General features: G+C 35.1%; 1 protein-coding gene across 5 annotated transcripts in view; it reads left to right on the top strand.

The window, feature by feature from the left end:
- The window catches only part of PRMT3 (protein arginine methyltransferase 3), a 146828-nt gene that overhangs the window by 74047 nt on the left and 47288 nt on the right, over nt 1–25493 (top strand). For 4 of the 5 annotated variants that reach the window (XR_010383378.1, XM_031459877.2, XM_031459878.2 and 1 more), the window contains exons 14-15: nt 24166–24216; nt 24413–24500. Coding sequence is in view for 4 of the 5 variants with exons in the window: in XM_031459877.2 (XP_031315737.2) it covers nt 24166–24216; nt 24413–24500 (139 nt within the window). In the remaining variant the exon portion in view is untranslated. Of the gene's footprint in view, nt 1–10150; nt 10845–24165; nt 24217–24412; nt 24501–25493 lie in introns of those variants that run through there. The other variant, XM_064492505.1, reaches the window with a different exon arrangement.

Below are 25493 nucleotides of genomic sequence, written 5' to 3'. Positions count from 1 at the left end.
CAGAAGAATTAGTGGAAATAAGGAAAATAAAAAACAATGCCTACTAAAGAAATGGAGAAAGTTACTTTGGGGAGGAAGAGCGAAGAAAAAGGTATCTAGTTTTAAACTGCTAAGTACACAACTTCAAATACTTAAATGCTTTTTTAATACTTGAAACTTGAATGCATAGCTGAGAACAAGAGGGACAATTTCTCTGAGTAGTTAAGCCCATTTTAAATATATGCATAAACCATTTATTTCTTAATTGAGATTCTAAATTTGTGGCCTAATTAAAATATTAGAGGAAATTGGATTTTTCAAAGTAACAAGATGCTAAGAACACCCCCTTTGCATTTAATTTCAATAGCATGTGTGCTATAGACTGATAGTGGTTTTTTTCAGATGGCTTTCTCCAGTTTGTTAGTGCCTTTAATGGAAAAATACCTTTTTTTTGCAGTCTCCCCCAAAACCATACACACAGACACACAGTCCACCCCAGAAGAAATTTGGCAGCATTTTTAAGTTAATGTTTTTCATTAACAAACTTCATGTTTTAGAGAATTTAACATGATGCAATATTTATATGTAAAGTTTGAGTCTTGGATGTCTATAGTGGTTAAAGTATAATTTTCCAATGAATACTAGTACCACATACATAGCAATTTTCTGAGCATTTTTTACTGTTTCATATATTATTGACAGTTTAGGTCACTGCCTTTGCTTTTATGATAGGGTATGAATGTTTAGTTAGCAACTGACTTTCTATCATATCAGCCTACCTAACACATCAGTAAATGAACAATAAAGTCCTTTATTTTTGTGGAAAGTTTTTATGTGTTCAAAAGCAATTGGTATAAGGCTATACAATTTAGAACTAATATATTTGATCTTGTGAGTTCTAGTTTATTTTTTAATATCATTGATGTAATTGTGTAATGCTCTCTTACTCTGTGTTCCAGCATTATTTATACTGGCGTCTGTCTGTATAAGCTCCTTAATGATACAGACAAGGATCCTTTTTCGTAATCCTAGGTATACATTAAATGGCTTCTCATACTACCTTTTATATAACAGTGAGTTGTCTACCTTAAGAATGAAACTGTTTAAGACGTTTTTTCAGATTACATGCTCACATACATAAATAATATCTTTGACGTGTAAAGTTTGTTTTGATACATCATCTCTTAAAGCAGTCATTTTTATATCTTAATTTCAGCATTATACATATATTTTTTATTCTACCTCTCTGTTATCATGCACTGGAATAATGAGTGGTACAGCAATGTTTAGTTTGCATAAACTTTCGTTAATATGTTTTTATTGTGTTTAACAAAGAATGTTATTTTTCCTAACCATTTTTCTTTCACTACTGTTAAGGATGAACCAATGGATGAAATAAAAAACATCAGACTTTTTACATATTTGTATTTAAAGACCTCTTACAATTAAGTCTTTTATTTTGGATTTCATCAAAGGGCATAAATATGAATTTAGTGGCATTTGAGAGCTATTTAATCTCATCATAACTTTAAAAATCTTTATAGTAATATAGAAACTTATATTAACAGATAGTTTGTTAAACAAATATTACATGCTGACTGTGTGCCACTAGGTACTTGTCTAAAATCTGTGGGCACAAAACAAAACAAGTAAAACCTATCCTCTGTCCTGAAAAGGCATTTAAGTGAGAGGAGGCAGGTACTGATAACATTGTAGTATGAATATAAAGAAGAAATATAGAAATATAAACAGTGGTCTGGGATTTGGAGCACAGAAGTGAGGTATTTTCTGGTCAAAAAATTATAGTTGGTAATCAAATTTTACAGCCAAGTTTCTATGAGAAAGAAAAAAAGAAAGATTGAAGGGAAATCTAACACATGGTAGCCATTTAATAAATTCATTTTTGGATGATTTCTGTTCACCTTTTTTTTTAACTCACTGATCTTTTCTGTATTTTTTCTGCTGTTAAGATCACCAATAAATATTTTCATTTTAAATACCATGTTTTTTAGGCCTAAAATTTCTATTTTGATTTTTTTGAGTTATCATTTTTCATCTTTGTAACCACTTTGGTCAATCTTTTAATCTAAATTTCTTAACATATTTATAATAATTCTTTTAAGATCTATTTGCTAATTATATGATCCATCTGTAATTCTACTTCTGTTGCTTTTTTTTCTTTTGATTATGAGTCACATTTTCCTATTCTCATATTTTTATAACTATATATTATGCTAGACATTGTATGAAAGAAAGTACAGACTTATGTAGGTAATATTTTCTCCTAGCAGGGCCTCCACTTACCTCTGGTAGCTAAGATGAGGGGCTGATCCCTTTTATCTAATCCAGAGTTGAGCTGAATCAGGGCTGGGTACCACAGCAGTTAATTTACAATGTCTTTTAAGCATAAGATTAGGGTGCTCTTTCTTGCTTACTTCCTGAAAAGACCATCAAAATTAAGCTGAGTTTAGGGAGGAAGACAAAGTCAGGATATTTATGAGGTTTGGGAGATCTGATTTTCAGTGAGTCTCTCAAATGAAGAACAAAGGATTAGAGGGGAGAGGAAAGGTCCTTTTTGGGATTTGGCCTGGGTTATGACCTAGTTGGGAATTGGTACATACAGTGAATAGGGGTGTTTCAAAGTGTATCTTGAAGAGTAAACATTCTAGTTGAGCCTTTTGTTTTTGAGAAAAGGGTATTTACTCCCAGGATTAGTGTGTCACGTTGATTGATTTGTGGATGTTGAAAAAGCCTTGCATTCCTGAAATGAATCCTGTTGATCATGAGGTATGATCCTTTGAGTGTATCATTAGAGTTGGTTTTCTAGTATTTTGTTGAGGATTTTTGCATCTAGGTTTATCAGCGATACTGATCTGTAATTTTTTTTTTTTTACATTTTTGTCTGGTTTCAGTATCACGGTATTGGTGACCTCATGAAATGAGTTCAGAAGTGTTCCTTCCTGTGCAATTGTTTGGAATAGTTTGGGAAGAACAGGTGTTCACTCTTCTCTAAATGTTTGGTAGAATTCACCTTGTGAAGCCATCTGGTCCTGGACTTTTATTTGTTGGGAGTTTTTAAATTACTAATTCAGTTTCAGTAATGGTAGTTGGTCTGTTCATATTTTCTGCTTCTTTCCGGTTCACTCTTGGGACTGTGTACCTTTCAAAGAATTTGTCCATTTCTTCTTGGTTGTCGATTTTATTGACGTATAGTTGCTCTAGTAGTCTCTCATGATCTTTTGTATTTCTGTGACATAGGTTGTAACTTCTCATTTTTCATTTCTGATGTTTTTAATTGGGCCCTCTCCCCTTTTTTCTTGATGAGTTTGGCTAAAGTTTTATCAATTTTGTTTATCTTTTCAGTGAACCAGCTTTTACTTTCATTGATCTTTTCTGTTGTTTCCTTAGTCTCTATTCCATTATGTTTCTGCTCTGATCTTTATGATTTCTTCCCTTCTGCTAATTCTGGGTTTTGTTTGTTATTCTTTCTCTAATTGCTTTGGGTGTAAGGATAGGTTGTTTATTTGAGATTTTTCTTGTTTCCTGAAGTAAGCTTGTATCACTATAAACTCTCTTAGAACTGCTTTTGCTGCATCCCAGAGGTTTTGTAGCATCATGTTTTCGTTTTCATTTGTCTCTGAGTATTTTTTGATTTCCTCTTTGATTTCTTCAGTGATCCATTGGATATTTAGTATCATATTGTTTAGCCTCCATGTGTTTGTGGTTTTTGCAGTATTTTTCTTGTAGTTGATTTCTAATCTCATCACATTGCAATTGGACAGGATGCTTGATACGATTTCAGTTTTCTTGAATTTACCGAGATTTGTTTTGTGACCCAGCATGTGATCTATCCTGAGTGTCCCATGTGCGCTTGAAAAGAATGTGTATTCTGCTTTCAGGTAGAATGCTCTATAAATATCAATTAAGTCTATTTGGTCTAACGTGTTTTTGTTTCCTTATTGATTTTCTGTCTGGATGACCCATTGATGTAAGTAGGGTGTTAAAGTCCCCTCCCATTATTGTGTTACTGTCAATTTCTCCTTTTATGTCTGTTAATATTTGCCTTATATATTGAGGTGCTCCTGTGTTGGGTGCATATATATTTACAATTGTTTTATCTTCTTGGATTAATCCCTTGATCATTGTGTAGTGTCCTTGTAACAGTCTTTATTTTACGGTTTATTTTGTCTGTATTGCTATTCCAGCTTTCTTTCAATTTTTTCTTTGCATAGAATATCATTTTCCATCCCCTCACTTGCAATCTCTATGTGCCTCTAGATCTAAAGGGAGTTTCTTGTAGACAGCATATATTTGGGTCTTGTTTTTGTATCTGTTTAGCCAGTCTGTCTTTTGGTTGGAGCATTTAGTCCATTTCCGTTTAAGGTAATTACCAATATGTACATTCTTATTGCCGTTTTGTTAATTGTTTTGGACCTGTTTTTATAGATCTTTATTTCCCCCTTTCTTCTTTTGTTCTCTTCTCTTCTCTTACGATTTGATAACTATCTTTACTGTTATGTTTGGATTCTTTTTTCTTTTTTATAGATTTTTGGTTTGCAGTTTCCGTGAGGTTTTTGTATAAGCTGATACATATATATGTCGTGTGTGTGTGTGTGTGTGTGTATGTGTTTGTGTGTGTGTATATATATATGATTGTTTAAAGTTGCTGATCTCCTAAGATGAAACACACTTTAAATAGCCTGCATTTATACTCTCCTTCCCTCATGATTACTATTTTTGAAATCATATTTTACATCTAATTGTTTTGTGGATACAGATGATTTTACTACTTTTGTCTTTTAACCTCCCTACTAGCTTTGTTTGTGGATGACTTCCTACCTTTATGTTTGCCTTCAACAGTGAGCTTTTTCGATCGGAAATTTTCTTGTTTCTAGTTGTGGCCTTTTCTTTTTTGCCTAGAGAAGTTCCTTTAATGTTTGTTATAAAGCTGGTTTGGTGATGCTGAAATTCTTTTAGCTTTTGCTTATCTGTTAAGCTTTTGTTTCCTACATCAAATCTGCACGGGAGCCTTGCTGGGTAGATTATTCTTGGTTGTAGGTTTTTCCTTTCATCACTAAATATATCGTGCCACTCCCTTTTGGCCTGCAGAGTTTCTGCTGAAAAACCAGCAGAAAAAAAACCAGCAGAAAAACCAGATAGTCTTATGGGAGTTTCCTTCTGTGTTATTTGTTGCTTTTCCCTTGCTGCTTTTAGTGTTCTCTCTTTATCTTTAGTTTTGTCATTTGATTATAGTATGTCTTGATGTTCTTCTTTGGGTTAATCCTTTATGGGACTCTCTATACTTCCTGGACTTGGGTAACTATTTCCTTTCCCAGTTTAGAGAGGTTTTCAGCTATCTCTTCAAATATATTCTCAGGCCCTTTCTCTCTTTCTTCACATTCTGGGACCCCTATCATGCAAATATTAATGCTGTCGATGTTTTCCCAGAGGTTTATTAAACTGTCATCATTTTTTTCATTCTTTTCTTTTCTCTGTTCAGCAGCAGTGATTTCCACTACTCTGTCTTCCAGCTCACTGATCTGTTCTTCTGAATCATTTAGTCTAGTGTTTATTCCTTCCAGTCTGCTATTGATTCCTTCCTTTTATATATTCATAAAAATATAAAATAATTGTTGTTAGTTTAGTTTATTCCATAATTAGCAGTGGATTCTGTCTGAAGTAAACCAGGACAATTAATACAATACAAGATGTTTTATTTTTAAAGGGACCACAAAACCAAAATTTTTATCTCTGTATGGAGCTGATTTTCAAAGGGACAGAAGTGGTCTTTGATCTTTCTGAACCACTTGTCTTCAAATTCCTTTGAGGATGTGATCACCAAGGCAATCTGGACCGCAAGGCCAACACACTTTACCTCTGTGTGAACCTCGTCTCTTATTTTTTTTCTGGGATAATATCTTCGCCCATAACCTGTGCTGTCAACAGCAGGTTTTCATTTCAGTTATTCTATTCTTCATCTCTAGCTATTCTTTATATCTTCTAACTTTTCAGTAAAACTTCTAACTTCTTGTTCTGTGTATCCATTCTCTTTCTGAGTTCTTTGATCTTTTCATCATTACTTGGAACTGTTTCTTGGGTAGATTGCCTGTCTGCACGTCACTTAGTTCTTCTAGGGTTTTATTTTGTACCTTCGTCTGAAGCATACTCCTTTGCTGCTTCATTCTGTCTAAGGTGCTATTTGTATTTCTCTGAATGGGGTAGGTTAGTTAGGTTTCTCAGCCTTGAAACAGTGGCCCTCTTTAGAAAGTGTTCTGTGCGTTTCAGCAGTGTACTCCCCTCTCGTCACCCAAGCTGTATGCTTAGGGTTTTACCCTAAGAGGACTCTGTGGGTCCTTCTGTTGTGGCAGGCTGACTATATGGCAGACTGGTAGGCCCCTGGTCTGGTTGGTGCCTGGCCCTGCCTTGTGCGGATGCTGCTGGCTGCTGTTTAGTGGGGCCTGGTCATGGGGTGACTGGTTGAAGAATCCTAGGGGCTCCCTAGAGCTGGCTGACTGGTAGGCGGAGTCAGGGTCCTAAAGCCTCTGGAGCTGTTGTCTATGCAGTGGCTGGTGTAGCCAGACCTTGGAATTTGTGCCGGTCTCCTGGTAGGCAGAACTAGTTCCTGAAGTCTGGCTGCAAGGCCCAGGGATCCCAGAGCTTGTTTCAGATTGTTGGGTTGGGGCCAGGTGGGGTGGTCCATGACACAGTTGGATAAGGGGTCCAGGGGTGTCCAGAAGGGTGTGTTGCTCTGCTTTTGGGCCAGGCCAGGGCCCAGCGAGTCCCAGGATAGGGTCTGGCCTGCATTGCAGGATCATAGTTTTCTTGCTTCTGGTGTCTAGAGGCTTGATCTGACTTCTTGATGGCAGGGGCCAGTGCCTGTCCACTGGTGGGTGGAGCTGGTCTTGGCCCTCTGGTGAGCTGGGCCATGTCTAGGTGCAAGCCCAGAGGCGGCTGTGGGCTCCTTACTCTTTAGGCAGCCAGTCTGTTGATGAGTGGGGCTGTGTCTGCAGGCTGTTCGGTGGGGCCAGGTCTGGGAGCCAGTAATCCAACATGTCAGCCACCACAGCAGCAGTGTTCACGCAGCTACGTGTTCCCCCATATGTCTGACCTGTGGCTTTGCTGCTTTGCCTCAGCATTGGATAAGTGCTATCAGTTATGAAAGCCACTGTTTCTGTTTGGTCAACTAGGAATGGCTCATTCTTCTCTGGAAATAGTTTATTTAGACCTCTTTACCTCTGACGCTTTTCAATGATTCTAATGAAAAATATAATAATTGTTTAGTTTACCCAGTTTTGTTGTTGCTGTTGTTATCTCAGAGTGAGGGGAGAGCCTTTTGCAATCATCTATATCTACTAGAAACAAAAGTCCCTGAGTACATTGTTTTAAAAGCCCAATCTGGAAAATCCTACATATTTAGGATTTTTTAATATTAGGAAAAGTAAATGAAAATAAACAAAAGTTAGTGAATGAACTGAAAATAAATTGTATGTTACCTCTCAATTCTCATTTTGGTTTTTCCATTTAAAAAAAAAGTGACATATTTGATAAATGGTAGACACATATGCTTAAGAGTCACTGATAGTTAAGCTTTGGATGGAGTCAGAACAAGTCTTGAGTTACAGTTTTCCAAGGCTAATGCACATGTTATTAAAAGAAATGTTAAAATGTTTACCATTCAAACTTTACTGATTCTGTACTCATGGTGCTCCTTATTTTCATTTTATGTTTTAATTAAGCTTTAAATTTTTCTGATGGCTCAAGAAGAAGCATCAAGATGAGCCCATTTCTTTGTGGTTGTGTTCTTTAAGTTTTCTTTTAAAAGCTTTTGAAAAATCTCTAACAGTAGAAGCCTACTAATTCTAAACTCATTCCTTGGTATTAAATCAGTTCTTAGTACTTTTGAGTGTAAATTGACCTAATTTTGACCTTGCGAAGCTAATCAACTAAAGAAACTAACTATTTAAACACATCTGTGCTGCTTAGAAATAGTAAGATTTGTCTTGAACTTGCATCATAGATTTTAGTGGGACATCTGGTATATATTTTAATAGGCTTCATTAAGTAAATTTTATGTCTAAGAGGAAGAGCATTTGTAATGATGTGATTCCACGTCTACAGTCAGTTTTAGGTTTCTCCTTAAATGAACGACTGTACAAATCTAGAGCATGGTCCTGAACTTCCTACTCTTCTCTGAAACCTGAAGCTTTGAAGTTAGGCTTTGATGGTGTTGTGAATACTTAAATCCCTTTATTTATTCCCAGGAACTGTTTTTTGAGTGGTATTATATGTTAAGAGCTGCAAGCCATTGGGAATATAGTAATAAACCAAAACAAACAGCTCTTCTATTCCTGAGGCATTGATGGGGGAGATAGATATTAAAACTCACTTTATGAGTATTAGATAATACCAAAGAATTACTGAGAATTTGGTTTTGTGTGGTAAAGGCATTGTAGTTGTATAAAGAAATGTTCGTAGTTTTCAGAGATGTAAACAGGTAAGGGAGAAATGACATGATGCCAAGGTGTGCTTCAAAATAGTTCATCAGAAATGTGGGGCAGAGGGAGAAGAGATGAAGTCAATGTGCCAAATACTGGTAACTGTTGAATATAGGTGATAGGAACTCAGAGGTTCTGTAATTGTGTATCTGTCTGAAATTTTTTATAGTTGGATCTTTTAAAAGAATCATACTAATGACAGTACTCTAGGAAATGCATAACGGTGATGGGGCAGAGGTACTGTGCTAAGTTGTTTCCATAAAACTCCGCTACCTGCTGTAGCTACCGAGGCTCAACGCATGCTTACCCTGTGGCTTTACCTTTTCACTCTTAGAAATGGTTTCATATGTTCACCAAAAAGACATGTACAAGAATGTCTGTTGCAGCATTGTTCATTAGAGTCTTAAACTGGAATTAAGCCAAACATTCATCAATAGTAGAATGGATAAATATGTGCAGTATGTTTATGGAATAATATACATCAATGGAAAAAAGTGATCTTAACTATACACTATTACATGGATGAATTTCAAGAACAGAATGTTCATGAAAAAAGAAAAAAGAAGGCCAGATACAGAGAAGTGTCAGTATTTACATTTACATGACAAACTAAGCTAATATAATGGTGATAAACATCAGAATAGTGGTTACATTTGGGGAGGACTTAATCATTGGAAGGGGAGCAGTGAAGGCTCTGGGGTGAACCCAGCAGTCCTGAGACATGGAGACCAGTGTTTAAGGACGGTGGTGAGCTGTCCAACCGTTTAGCACCTGTGCTGTTTGCTCTCTTTTCCTTAGACCAGTGGGAAAGAATTGAAGTTTTTAAGCAGAGAGTGGTGCAATCAGAAGGGCACTTTGCAAAGATCATGGATGGAATATGGAGAACAGTTAGGGGACCAGAGTGGGTATGGGAGGCCTATGGGTCAGTTGTTACAGGCAGGGACTTACACAAAGGTAGTTTTAGTGGAGATGGAGAAAAGTGGACATATTTGAGAGCTGTCTAGAAGGTAAAATTGCCAGGACTCAAGGATGGATTAGCTAATGAGGTAGGAGAGAAAGAGTTAACAGTGGTGACCCCCACGGTTTCTTGCTTTTACAGTTTGAAGAATGGCGGTACTATTTTGTAAGACAAAGAAACCTGGTAGATGAACAGGTTTAGAGGTGAGGATCAGAAGCTCATTTATTGATATGCTGATTTTGAAACACCTTTGAGATATACAAGAAGTGATATCCTGTGGGGATTAGAACACTCTTTTGTGATCTGTCTTGCCAAGTCAGACTTGTAACATTTTCCTTCCAGATATGATATATCAGAATCAAAGGCAATCATAAAATCACATAAAACACTCTTGAACTAGGATATGTTTTCTAACCTGTGCTACTTCTTGAGATTAATAGGCTCTAAAAGCTTTCTTTTTTTTCTTAAGCAAATCCAATGAAGTAGCATGTGCAACTAGAACTTAATCCAAATTAACTGTTCAGGTAGAAAAAAAGAGCGAAATGATGATCTAATTAGTGCAGATAAGTCTACCCTCCATTTTATTAAATGAATATGTGCCCCAAAATGAGCCTCAGGTGGGAAATATGTTGGCTGTTTCTACACTTACCATCAGCTTCCAAATAATTCTGTAGTATGAGAATCAGTCTGAACTGCATGTGATTTCTTGTCTCTAAAGGTATATTCAGTAGTCATCTTTATGCAGAGAGGATACCTTCCAAGACTCCCAGTGCATGCCTGAAATCAAGGACAGTACCAAACTCTGTATGTTTTTTCCTGTATGTACGTACCTATGATTAAAGTCTGATTTATAATTAAGCACAATAAGAGAATATTAAAATTGCCAGCATCACTACTCTTGCACTTTGGGGCCATTTTTTGAAGTGCAGTAAGGGTTACTCGAACAGAAACACTGCAACACTTCTCTAGTCGATCTGATAACCAAGTTAGATGCTAACGTGATTAACAGGTGGACACCATAAGCAGCGAGGATATGCTGGACAAAGATGATTCAGCCTGGGCGGACAGAGCAGGAAGGCATGAGATTTTTTTATCTAGACACTACTCAGAACATCATGGAATTTAAAACTTATTTATTGTTTATTTCTGGAATTTTCCATTTAATATTTTCTTGGGTGACTGAAGCCAAGAAAAGCAAAGCTGCTGCTAAGCGGGGACTACTACATTTTTAATACAGCAGGACATTCTGTTACAAGCCATCTTCTTCATCCTGAGTCCAACCAAAGGAATGGTGATTTGTACCATTGCCACAAGAACTGTTTGTCTTGAACATACTGAGGAATGGTTTGTATTTCACTCTCCAGTGCCAAATGTTAAGGGATTTTCCTGAGTGATTTTAATTATCTGAGATTTTTCAGTCATGTGACTTACCCTCTACATAATATATGACTCTACTGTAAAAGGATTTGTTGTCTTATATTTAAAGGGATTCTGTATAATATATTCTATGTAATATATTCTGATATTTTTAAGATTTGATTAAAGTCCAGGTGTACCCTGTGCTTCATCTACAAAATTTTGGACATTTCTACTTAGTCCTCTTATTTTTCATTTTTCCCAATCACAGAGAGTCTAGCCTTCTAAACTGGACCCCTGAGGATTTTAGCCTTTTAAAATCTGAATTTCTTCAACCCATTCTCCATGTTTAGTTGCCTTCCTGTCTACTTTTGTTCTCTGTCCTTGGAAACATACCACTAAGAAAATCTTAATTTTTAAAAAGATACCTTCTCACTTTATATTAACTTTATATGTTGATTAAGTAGAAAAGTGGGAGGAATCACCTGCAATATTAAATCATTATTTAACCTACTCAGAGAGAATGCAAAAGTCCACAAAATGAGGAACTCTGAAGTTGAGTAAAATAACTTGTTCTTAGAGTCAACAGAGATTCCTGTGCTTGATCCTTGTTTAAAAACTATGCTGTAAGTAACACCTCTGAATCTACATTTTTTAAAATTCATTAAAATTGGTTCTAAAGTCTCCAATTTAGTAATACTGTGAAAGGATTTGAACATAAGTTCTAAAATACAATTTGAGTGAAATGTTGACATTCTTAAGCTACATTACAATCATAATTTAATTCTAGATAGGTATAAGGTCATGCCTGTCTGAAATCAGCAATACACAGGGTCAGGATAAATTTATGAGAGAAATAATCACACTCAGGCAGGACTAAACTTTTTATCGTAAGCACAGCAATAAACATGAAAACCAAATAATAATAGTGGACTCTTGATTAGAGATGTCAGGGGAGTCGTCCCTGGACTTATCTCAGCGGCTGCCAATTAGCATTATTAGGTTGTGATAATAAATGGGTTTGACCAGGTATTTTCCTCTTTGATTCAGGCAGTGATCTCTAGAGTAATGACCTGTAAGGAAGTAATTTCCTTGGTTCAGATTCCCTTTGTCTTATGGTCTGGCAGAAACCATTGTGAATATTGGCATTCAGATCTTCTAAAAATCTTAAAGCACCTAATGTTTCCAGACATCTGATGTATATGCATGTAGTCACAGGAAGGATCAGTCCTCATGAAAAAAAGAGTCAAAAATTTGAAAAATAAATTTTTGTTATATGTACCAGATGGCTCAGAACTTAATATTTACCTAATAAATCAGTCATCTTTTCTAGAAGACCAAATGAGAAAAGGACCAATCTTGGAATGGAAGGGTGTTTTCTAAAAATAATTTAAATCAGTGAACTCTGACCTATTCATATCCCTGAATAGCTAATATTGGAGAAATGAGACCTTTCAAAATGCTGTATTTACGCAAATCAGGTGCTTCTCAAAGCAAAATCACTTCCTTTCTACCTACAGTTTTGCAAAGAGTCACATTTTTAATTTCTAGATCACTAAGACAGGACGTAACTATTACAGCATGCCCTTTCCTTTAACAAGTGATATGTCCTGACTGTCCCTAAAGGTTACACCATAGTATTCAATCTGATTTCTTTTTTCTCTTCTCCTCCTCATCCTTTTATTCAGCATCCAACCTCATGGATATGAGGTGGGCCAGAGACCATAATCAAAAAGAACACCTGAACTTCCACTAACTAGTAGAATTACCTTTGAAAAGTTGCAGCCCTAAATGGCAAATGTAAATGAATATTACAGAGTTTTAGTCTTCACCCCAGATGTTGGATGCTGTTTAGAAGGGCTCAGGTAGGGAGGTGGTGTAGCCGTCTTTTTACTTCACTTTTCAAAAGAGAAAAAAATACTTACTCATTCTGGAAAGTAAAGTATATCACATCTTCTACCTGCCCGCTTTTTCCTGTCTTTCGGGTTTCTTTCAGTACTCCATCTCTTAGTTTATACTTCTAAAAGATTCATAGAAACAAATAGCATTTGATAGAGCTTGATCTCCTCCTTGCCACAAAAATGAGTTTTAATAGTTTTCGGTTTTAAACCTCCACAGCAGTCACAAAACTGATTTCTTTTTTGTTCTACCTTGACCTTTTAATTCATATCTACTATTTTGTTCTTAAAATTAAAGATACAATGTTTATTTACCATTGATAGTATTTTCTGCCATTTGAGTAACTAGGAATGGGCCACAGAGCCTTTAAAGCTTTTAGAGAACATTGGAAAGCAGCTTGAAAAATATAAGAATATAAGGAAACAGCAGCCATTGATGTCGAGCGGTGAGAAACTGATGATGTGAGGTGGCAGGAGGTAGAAATCTAGAGGAGCAGTGGGCTGCAAGAGTTTTTAAGTGGCAAGCACACACTGAGTTTTTAAGATGACTTTTCATTTAAGCAACATGTGTTGAATACTAGTGCTGTTTAAGACGCTGTGAAAACAACAAAGAATGTAGTCTCTGACCCCAAAGACCTTCATTTAGTGGGAGAGACCAACATATAAGTAGGTAATTATACTATGGTATACAATATATATAACTACACAAAAGAATTTAAATAATACAAGCATATATAAAAGATATCTTTGACCTGGCACACTTACTCATTTTTCCTTGACAATCCTGCTCATATTTAAAGTTTTACCTTAAGCATGGCTTCTTCCAGAAAGCTTTCCTAATGCCATATGCAATAAATTACTGGGGAGAGCTTAATTGTTGTTGGTACAGACATCTAAGAATATTACTCTAGAGTAGTTGACATCAAATACCAGTTTTGAATTTAAGAAAAACAGGAATTTATAAGAGAAGTTTAAGCTTCATGGTTTTCTTTTCCTACAGGTTAGTAGGAATTGAGCATATTGTATCACTTCATCATTCTTTTATTTGTTCACTCAGTTAACAAATCTTTATTAATGTCCTGTAGTCCCTGAACATCCCAGCCTATCTCATGCCTTTGTAACTGCACAGTTGTTTTCACTAAATGTTTAGATTGAATGCCCAGTCATTGTGCTTAGGCAGTGAAGATAGGGAGGTGAATGAACACAGATGCAGAGAGATTGCCCTTAAGGGCCTACTGGGGTTTACAGTTGAACAAAAGACATTAAACAAGAAGCATTATGAATATGGAGAATGTTATTACAGGGAATGCAGAAGCATTTAATGGGTGTATTGTAAGCTACTCTATGGGATTGGCTGCCCAAAGAAAGTAACATTTAAGCTGAGACTTAACAAGTGAGAGGGAGGTGGTGTAGAGAATGGGGAGAGTGTTACAGGCAAGGGGCCTTAGGTGGGAAAAAAGTTTAGTGGTATGTCTGCCTTCTATAATAGTGGGCTGTGTAAAATGGAGTGCCCTTAAGCTGAGACCAACTACCAAAGCTGAAAAAAAAATACAGAATACTATATGTTTGAAAGTATCAGAGAAATTAATAAAGCGTTACCAAGCCAAGACTCAGAAAAGAAGGGAATCTAAAGAAATGAGACCGACATTTGAGACAGCTTTTGCCCTGTAGGTGTTTACCGATTCACAGGAAGCAGCTGAAAAACTTGTGTAGCCCTTTTGATAGCCTCAAATAGTTAGGAATTAAAAATGGAGCCCTTAAAGAATTCCCCCGTGCTTTGCCTTGGGACCCTGAAGGACTGCACTCAAGAATAGGGCAAAACTTACATAAATGAGCCCTTGCATAGATTGCAGCCCAGCTTCAAATCATCTGGGTAGCCCAGGAAATTCTCAAGCCCCACAATTAGATTAAGATGACCTTGGTTTTTGCTAGCACCTCCAGGTTCTTGCAGAACTGAGATTCTTTCTAGAAGGTTGTTATTATAGATCTGAACTTATTTCTACAGTATTTCATATATAATGTTCAGAACATAATCAAAGGTAATCAGTCACACAAGGGCCCAAGACAGCATAAACAAGAACCAGCTAAAACAGGCAATAAAAACAGAGCTCCAAATGTCCCAGGTATTAGATATATCAGATATGAACTTTAAAATAACTGTGCTTACTAAGTTCAAGGACAAAAGACATTTCAAATTTCAAACAAAGAATTGGAAACATTTAAATTATAGCAGATTTGAAAAAGAGTCGAATAGATATTCTAAAACTGAACTAAAGATGAGTTTAGCAGTAAAATTAAATCCCTGGTATAGAAGGGATTATTGAACTGGATTTATGTTAGAGGTAAATATCCAGAAGGAAGCATGGAGGCATACCAGAAGGAGGCACTGGGAAGGGCAGGAGACATAGAAGATACAAGGAAACATCTAATATATGTTTACATGGAAGTCCTAAGGGGAAACAAGGTGAGAGTATTTCAAACAGTATTTGAAGAGATAATGACTGAGAATTTTCCAAAATAGATGAAAGACAGTGAGCTACAATTTGAGAAGCACAACATAATCTGACAAGGAAGAATTTTAAAAATTCATCCATTTCTAGGTACATACCCAGGAAAAATGAAATATATCCACACAAAGACTTGTTCATAAATGTTCATAGCAGCATTATTTATAATAGCTAAAAAGTGGAAGTAATCCAGATGTCCATCACCTGAAGACTGAACAAACAGAATGTGGTATAGCCATACAATGAAATATTGTCTGGGTATAAAATGAAGTGGAGTACCGATACATGCTACAGAACGTATAAACTTTGAAATGGTAAACCTTGAAAACATGCTGAGTGAGAAAGGCTAACCACAGAAGGATTATTCCATTTATATATTCCATTTATATGAAATGTTCAGAATAGGCAAATCTGTAGACAGGGGTTGTGAGAAGGGGTATGGATACAGGGTTTCTTTCTGGGGTGATAAAAATGTTCTAAAATTAGGTTGTGATGATGGCTGTACAACTCTGAATATACTTTTTTTTAATTGAATGATACAGTTTCTTTAAATGGGGGAACTTTTTATGGTAGAATTATATTTCAATTGAAAAGAGAAGAGATTCACACCTAGATACATCCAACTAAAACTATAGAAACTTAAGGAGAAAATCTTTAAAGCCTCAGTGGGGCTGTAAGTAGAGCGTTGAAATTACCTTCAAAGGAGCAGTAAATAGACTGGTAGAGGATTTCTCAGCAGGAACAATGGCGTTGGAAAGACAGAAGATCATGCAGTGATGACATCCTCCATGTGCTGAAAGAAAATAACTGCCAACCCTGAATTCTACCCAACCGAAATAACTTTTAAGAATGAAGCTGAAATAAAGCTATTTAAGGTGAACAAATAAAAAGAGAGAATTTGTCCCAGGAAACCTCTCCTGAAGGAGATGCTGAAGAGTATATAGGCAAACAGAAAATGATCCCTAACGGAAGGCCAGAAATACAGGAAAAAATAAAAATTACTAAAAGTGGTATATATGCACACAGCAGTAGTTTCACTCCTAAGTATATACCCAACAGCACTGAGCACCAAACCACAGCATGTGTGCACCAAAAGACATTCATAAAAGAATGTTTATAAAAGCATCAATTTAAAACTGCTTGATTCCTGTCAACAGTAGACTGGATAAATAATGTAGTCATAGATGTCTCACAGCCATGTAATGGTTAGGTAATATACAGTAGTGTAAGTGAATCTCAAAAACAATAGGAAAGAAAATTAGCCAGGCACGAAAGACTACATGATATATGTTGAAGTATGTAATAGGGGAAATTAATCTGTGCTCTTAGAAATCAAGATAGTTATTGAGATAAGTGTTGCTGAGGATGTGGAGAAAAAGGAACCCTTGTGCACTTTTGGTGGGAATGTAAATTGGTACAACCACTATAGAAAATAGTTTGGAGGTTCCTGAAAAAAATAAAAAATAGAACTCCATGTGATCCAGCAATCCTACTTCTGGCTATATATCCAAAGGAAATGAAAACAGGATCTTGAAGAGATCTCTGCACTCCCATGTTCATTGCAGCAGCATTCTCAATAGTCAAGATACAGAAATAACTTGTGTCCAGCAGCAGATGAGTAGATAAAGAAGACATGGTATGTGTATACAATAGAATATTATGCCGCTGTGAAAACAAGGAAATCTTGCCATTTACCACAACATGGATGGAGCTTGAGGGTGTTACGCTAAGTGAAATAATTCAGAAAAACAAATACTGGATGACATCACTTGTACATAGAACCTAAATAAAAAGGCCAAACTCAGAAACAGCAGAATGGGGATTACCAGGGGGTGGGGGATGGGAGAAGTGGGGAAATGTTGGTCAGTGTTAAAAACCTCTAGTTACCTTCTGGGAGCCAGTGTACATCATGGTGATTGTAATTAATAATACTATGTTATTTATATACTTGAAGTTGGTAAGAGAGTAGACTTCAAATATTCTCACCACACAAAAAGAAATAACTATGTGACATGGTAGAGGTTTAGCTAACATACCAGTATGGTGGTAATCATTTTGGAATTTATGAGTACATCAAACAACACGTGGCTCACCTTACATTACACATTGTTCTGTGTCAGTTATATCTCAGTAAAGCTGGGGTAAAAATCAGGATGGTAGTTACCCTGTAGGGGCGCCTAGGGTTGCCTAGGTGCATACGGGAGTTACTGGGATGCTGGGATGTTCTCTTTCTAGATCTGAGCATGGGTTTCACAGCTATATTCTGTTTGAAAATTCACCATGATGTACATTTCTGTGCACTTTTCTGCACAAACATTGTACATTAAAAAGTCTTTTTAAGTGAAAATATTGGTAAATCTCAGTGAATATTGAATCTATAAAACAGTAATATTTTGTGTTTATAGCTGGGAAGAAGTGTAGATGAGTTAGGCCACGTAAAGTGTCAATTTATGAAATGTTAGAATTAACGTACTTAAATTGTAGGCTACAGAGAGGTGATCCCTCCTGCTCTGTAAAACCCCTTTAGTAAGCAGTTTTGAAATTACAAGGGAGTAGTCTAAGTAAATTTTAAAGGAACTTCAGTTATAATTTGAGAATATTTTAAGTAGATTAGATATTATTTTGAGTTTTTCAGTGAAAATACCTTTTAAAAATATTCTTAGACCTATTGTCTATTTTGCTACTTTCCGTACTACTTGATCTATTTCTAAACATTACTCAATTTGGCGATATCCTTTGAGAAGTATATGGCACTTAATGTGTATTGTTCCCTAGAGGAATCATGAAAGAAAGAAAAGATGCAAATTTCCTCTTGGGATGAAAACAGAAAATTGAAGAAGGACTAGTCTATAATTTAAGCTATAGTTAACATTGGGAAAAAATCATAGTAGGTGATTTTCGTTCTTGTTGATTATATCTTCTTAGTTTAAATACCGATTATCACTAGCAGAGTTCATGGTCTTTATGCAGCAGCTTTGTGTGGCCTGTATTTGTGTTTTCATCTGGTTGGTTTATATACAGTGCTGTAAGTTATAATAATCATTTTTATGCATTCTCTTCTTACTCTTTCTTTACTTGCTTCAGACTCATCATCAGTTAGCTTTTGAATTCCCTATTAAGATTTTGAAAGAAATACTCCAACAAAGAATGAATTATATTTTTGTTATAGTGATTCTGCTGCATGGATTACAAGCACTCTATCTCCATGCTTGGATAAGCTCCATCAAAAGCACATTATCCTCCTACTTCTGTGGCCAGCTGCCTAATTGTATCTGCTGTAACCACATGCTGTTGGAGCATGATACCAATGAAGAACAGAAATGATAAATTACTCCCTGCAGGTGATAGTGATAATGATAATTTTTAATTTCCTTCTTCCTCATAAGGTCTAGTCTGATCTTATTTCATTGGCTGCCATCCTGTTACATACACACATGATATGTCCTCTTTAAAGAAATGTGATGTGAGTATCGCATCAAAATACATGGGGAAGTAATTCATTTTTATTCCCTGTCATTGTTCTTCAGATGCACATGTGTAAAACGAACTGCATCTACCTTTGTATGTATGGGATAAAAAATGCAAAATGGCTTAAAACAGGTTTTCAAATGATTCAGTTTACAAATGCTTTGAGTTATTTTCTTCCTTTTTGTGAAATCCACAAAGCAGAAACAAACAGCTCTTTCTGAAACTATATTCCAATACTTAGGACTATTTCAGATGCACAATAAAACTACATGTCTATTTTATTTCCCTGTGTACTTCAAAGTGATTATGGGAGATTCTCACCAAATTACAAGCGTAATCGAACTATCCCAGAAATTTACTGTACACATATATTTTCCTTCCACTCTCTTCCCTTTTGTCATCATCACGGTTATTCTGAATTACCACTCATTCTTTCTCTCAGTCTAAGTGACTCTTAAAATTTTCCTGATTGTGGTATAAGTCAGTGAAATTTTATTTGCTTATGACCTTGCCTTTGCAGATTAACCCAACTCCTGTAGATATTTGATTTCAATGCATATTTTTTCCCTTAGCATTCCCTTTGCCCCTGACAAGAGATATATGTGGAACAAAAGAGAAATTTATTCTGTGGTCAGGCCTTCAAACCTATCTGATCTCTTTCAAGCACATGTCAAGCTGTGCTCCAGTTATTTATTACCAGTGCTTAGTAGTCATCATTTTCAATTTCCTTATGGTTGTTGTTTATTCTTGTATTTGAATGGCTTGCACAGAGTGAGTGTAAGTTCATTGAAATTAACATTTAAAAGACCTCGAGACAGCCTGTCAAAGTGATGGTAAACAAGGTGGTGAAACTGTAATTGAAAAATAGTTGCATGTTGATGATCTGCAGCAAAATAGTTTTGTCCCCAAATCAGCTGCCATATTTGGATTATTTATAATGGCTATGCAGAAAGAAAAATACCAATCGTAATTTAACTAGTTTATATGACTGTGTTTCAAGTTTAAAGTTTTTTTCTCTTTTCTTCTGATCTCTGTTTTAATTATCAAGAAACAATTATACAGAAGGAAAAAAAAAGTGCTAGGCCTTGCTTGTGTTTGAGGGTAAATACCCATTTTAAAACCAGATATTCCTTTCCCAGTGGAAGAGCAAGAATCTTCCCTTACTCAGTTAAGTCAAAGCTGTCTGATGAGTACATTATCTGCATATAATTTTAAATCTCAGGTGAATTTCTTTCTGACTTTTCCTCATGCTTCTGCCTAATGTTTGCTGTGGAACTAATTTTAATACTACCCTCAACCAAACATCAGGAAGGTTAATCTGCATGAGGAGTTGGAGATGCTATAATGTACTTCAAAGGGAACTATAATATAGATGTGTTTTTCATTTTTATTTTTCTTTCTTATTTTATTTGTCTTCATGCTTATAAACTGTTCATTTATTAGTTACCCCAAACTGCCCAGTATTTCTTTCACTGCATTTTTGGGTGTCTGGGAAAGAGTTAGTTTCTTTTTTGATTTTTAACTAAATTTCATAGATTGTTGGATTTTGAAACTGGAAGGCAATTGTAAAATATCTTTGTATTCTCAGATCTTTTTCTTTTTCTTTTTTAATTTTGTTGTGAACTCATGTATCAGCCTCTCCTCTTCGTTAAGACCTATATTCTGTAATTATAATTATAAATAAATATTGTATTTATATCTATTTTTTATATATTATATATTCATTCTATATTTATTATTATATTTTATACAAATACTGTGGAGTTATAAATACAATTATAATTCTGTAATGCTCTACTATATTAATATTACTGGGCTGTTTTTCACCAGAGTTAAATACATGACATTTCACTTTGTGAACTTTATATATTTCAGACTCAGGTCACATTTTCTGATAATATTATAGGAGCTTCTTTTAAACTAGAATTTGTTGTTTTCATGAAAGGTTTTATTAGCTTACTAGGGTTCCCACCCCCCTTTCTTTTTTGGTAACATAAGTATACGGAGTACATAAAACATACGTATAACTTAAAGAATAATTATAAAGTGACCCTCTCCCCATGAAACCCACTTACTAAAATCTTTAAAAGTCTTCTTAATGTTTTCATAGTTTTTGTTACTATTACTTTTCTGTTACATCTTTTCTCCTCTACTTGCTACTTTCTCTCAGTTTGCTTTTGCTAATCTCTTCATTGGAAAATGTTATTTTTGTAGAATTACTAGTTGAGGAAAACCTGTAATTCTTTTTCTTCAAATTCATTTAGTTCCTTCTACATACTAGACACTGCCCTAGCCCTTGGGGGACAGAGATGAGTGATCACAAGGGAAATAATACAACGATGATTGCTGAATTGTATGCTTCTCCATGTAATACTATAGATTATTTAACTGAAGTATTATTAAATATAAATTATTATCACAATTGTTCATTTTTATGGGAAATATAAATTATAGATAAACAAAGAATATGACTATTCCAAATCTATCATCCACTTTCAGTAGCTTGTGAAATCTTTCCATATATATATATGTGTGTGTGTGTGTATATCCATTCACATTTGCATAACAAAGAGTAAGTGCCCATAATATATATCTTATTCTTTTCACCAGATAGTGTATTGCAGCTGTTTTTCCAAATCAATAAATATTTACCTACAGGATTACTTTTGTTGGCTAAATGGTATTCTATTATTTGTAGATTTTATTGTTCATTAACTGATCACCTATTGACCTATGTTTAAATCTTTGAAAGCACACTTATAATTTCCATAGAATAATTTTTGAAAGTTTTGAGTTACTGGGTCAATGAGTATGTACATTACCTGAACATCTTGATTGAGTGCATAAAAACAGAAGAGTGCAAACATCGTAAGTATAGTATGATAAAATTGCACAAATATACCCAGCACTCAGCTTATGAAACAGAGTATTACCAGCAACCAAGGAGCCAACCATGTAACCTCTTATTGCAAGGTTAACTACTATTCTTACTTATAACACTGTAAGTTAGTTTTGCTATTTCTGAATTTTCTAAGTAGCTAAAACAGTTTTTTTAAACATGTTTGTTAATCATTTGATTTTTCTTTTGTAAATTTCCTGTTTTGTTTTCTGTTAATTTCTTTTGATGTATTGCTTTCTTATTACTTTGTGGTAGCTTAATGTACAAAGGACAATGTTATTTTGTTACATATGTTGGAAATATTCTCAGATCCCTTGTTCATCTTCTAGTTTTTATACTAAAATTTAAATTTTTCTTATATTAAGCTTCTGCCGTGTGTATGATGCTTTAAAAGCCTTCTTCACTTCCAAATTTTATATAAACACTTGTATGTATTGATGGAATTTCATTCTTCCTCCCTCCTGCCTCTTCACCCCTTACACTGATATTTGTGCTTACATGTACATACATTGAAAATCCACCAGATGATGATATAGTTTTTGCCATAAATAATCATAAATATTTTAAAGGAATTCAGCAGAAAAGGTAGTGTTTTATATTTACCCAACTATTTATCATTTCTGTTATTCTTCTGTGATTTTTGATGTTTCAGATTTCCTTCCCATATTATTGTCTGTCAGCTTGAAGAACTTCTTTTTTCTTTTTACTTTCATTGTTTTCTTTTCTTTCTTTCTTTCTTTTTTTTTTCCAGTGGACATACTGGGGATTGAACCTAGGACCTCATGCACTCAGCATGTGCTCAACCACAGAGCTATACCTACCCCCTCCCCCCAGCTTAAAGAACTTTCTTTAACATGTGTTCTAAAAAGCCTGTTGGTAATGAGTTCTTTTAATTTTCCTTCAATTGGAAATATTTTTATTTTGCCTGACTTAACTTCAGATTCACTGATTTTTTTTTTTCCCTCTATCATCTCCATTCTGCATTTCAGCCCAGGAAGTTTTTTTGTTTCAGTTACTGTATTTTTCAGCTTTAAAATTTCCACTTGTTTCTCTTTTTATACTTTGTATTTATTTCTCTACTGAGAAATTCTGTCTTTTGATTCTTTTTAAAGTGTTCTGTGACCTCATTACCATTACCTCATAGCAGCATAGTTAGTTTTTGCTCTAAGCCTTTGTCTGATAGGACCAGCATCTGGGTCGTCTCAGCACTGACATCTGTTGATTGTCTTTTCTCTTGAGAGTTGGTTCCTTTTCCTGGTCTTTGTATGTTAGGTAATACTAGATTGTATCTTGGCTATTGTGCAGACTCTTAGTTGAGTTATAATAATCTGGACAATGTTGATGTTTGGTATTAACAGGCAGTCAACCCAGTTAAAGTCAAAACGTAAGTTCTGTCAGCAGTGCCTTGGCAGACAGTGGTTCAGATCTCAGCTGCATTCTCTGAGAGTTTGCTGTACTGCTTTGGGTCTCTCCTGCGCATACGCAGTGTAGGGATTAGTCTGAGACTTATGCAGGCTTTTCTATTTGACAGAATTATAAATAGTATTTTGATTCTCTTGGTATCTAAAGTATAATAAACCTCAAGGTTAAATATTGAATTTGATTTGGACTCGATCCATATAAACCCTGTGGATCAATGAAACTCCATATTCTTAACAAAAGCAGTAAAATACACAAATTAGCTTTATAGTGATTTTTCAATAATCAGTTTCCAGGTTTTTTTAGCACTTTATAAGCTTTATTTAATGTCAGTTTTAAAATAGATTAAGTAAAGTTAGTCCCAATAGCGAAAGAAAAAGGAATGGTATGACTTAAATTTTAAACAAAAGGAAATGAAAATTATCTGTTTGTTTGAACATGTTAATTTCTTCTAGAGACTTTCTGTACTATTACAGTAAACCTTATGGTTATGTTGAAGTTTCTCCTCTGGGTATTTGCCTACACATAAGTTTTATTTGAATGTTTACTTTTATTTTCAGAGAACATTGTATTGTTTTAAAATTCTGTTTATCTCTCCAAAAATAATCATAGTACTTAGCTTTAAAATTGGATGAACACGATCAGAAGAAATTAAATGAGCTGGCTTTGTGTAAAAGAGTATGTTTTAGTTATTTATTGTTGTGTAACAAACCACCCCAAAACTTAGTGCCTTGAAGTCACAATCATGTAGATTTATTTGTATGATTCTGCAATCTGGACTCAGCTCAGTTCTTCTGCTGGATTCTTCTGGGGTCTCTCATGCTACTAGGTTTGACTAGAGCTGGAGAGTCCACGATGGCTTAACTCGCATGGTAGCATCTCAGTGGGAGAGTTGGGATGAGCTCGGGGCTGGAGGAGCCTCTCTCCATGTGCCTCTCACCTCTCAGTGGTCCACCATGATTGGTTATTTGATAAGCCTTGTTACCCTTAATATTATATTGTTTCTGTGGGTGAAAGCCAAATTATATTACTTTATTTCTACTTGTAACATTTTTTTCCAGGAAAAAATAGTGACCTGTCATAAGTTTAAAAGGTGTCTGGTTTTTGAAGTGGTTTGTTATTTGCCATGTCTTACAAGACTGAATAATTAATGTTATGTTCTCTTTTTTATTTTTTTTTTAAACAGGCAATTGCTGGCTACTTTGATATATATTTTGAGAAGAATTGCCACAAAAGGGTAAGTATCATGAGTTGTCTCAGAAGAGTTAATTATATGAAATGCATTGTATTTTATTTTGTGCCCCCAAGGTGTTTGATCATAAGCATTTTGCTGTTGTAAGCAGTGGGAGCTTGTGTTTGATGTAGTAGATTAATGTACCATGATATTAAAAATCTTGTACTTCATCAGATACTTTTGAACTCTACCAATACAGGTCGTATTCTCTACGGGCCCCCAGAGTACCAAAACACACTGGAAACAAACAATATTTCTTTTGGAAAAACCATTTTCAGTTAAAGCAGGTAAGAAAGAAAAGTGGGGAATATGTCTTACTCATTCTGAAGTAAACAACATTCATTCATTCTGCAGCCACTTTTTATATGCCTGCTGTATTTGAGGCAGTATAACAGATGATAAGATAAGGTGCTCTTAGGGTTTACCATATACATAAAATTTAGATGGCATACCATTTCATTAAAGAAGTAAGTCAAAACTTGTATTTAAATCTAATTTCTGCTAGTTAAAGTGTGTGTGACATGTAGCTGTTATTTGGAGTACTGCAAAATAATTCAGAAAATTTTTCTTTAAGCAATAACTAATATTTACTAAGTTGCAAATATAGCTAAAGGAAAATACTTTTATTTCCCAAGTGACTAAAGAGAAATAGTACCGATCAAGGTAAAATGTAAATTAAAGAGAATGTCACTAAATAGTTATCATATTCAAAATATATTTGTCAGAATGCCCTCCACTGTGTTCATCTCTTCAGATCTTACATAGTGTTTGAAGACTGATCCAACTCTACACTCCTTTGTTTTATATCTCATTGATTGTTCACTTATATGAGCACCTATAGTTCTTACATACCTACACATTTAGCTTTAAAGGTTAGAATCTGGATATGGACTCTTTTTTTTGGTGGAGGGATATTTAAACTGCTAATTACATGTAAGTCATCTTGTCTCACCTTCACTGAAAGCCCCCAACTGTAGGAAAACTGAATGTACAGCAAACTTCAGTGCAAAGATAACTCAGCATCATATGATGTGTGTGTGTCTCTCAAAAGTAACATTGAGCAAAAAGAGTTACAGAATGATTCCTGCACTATACCATCTATAGGAAGTTTAGAACATGGAAAACAGCCATCTATACACAGGCACACAGAGTAAAAGTAAGAGGCAACACTTAAGTCTGATAACCACGGAATTCACTGTGGTAGTGACCTCTAGGGGAGGATTGAAATAGGATCAGGGAAGGCTGCAAAGGGGATTCAGTCCCATGTATCTGAACTATTT

The sequence above is a fragment of the Camelus dromedarius genome, chromosome 12 (assembly GCF_036321535.1).
Source record: "Camelus dromedarius isolate mCamDro1 chromosome 12, mCamDro1.pat, whole genome shotgun sequence".
In the NCBI taxonomy this organism is placed as follows: domain Eukaryota; kingdom Metazoa; phylum Chordata; class Mammalia; order Artiodactyla; family Camelidae; genus Camelus; species Camelus dromedarius.
The sequence above is the reverse complement of the archived record's forward strand: the minus strand, read 5'-3'. Positions and strand labels throughout refer to the sequence as shown.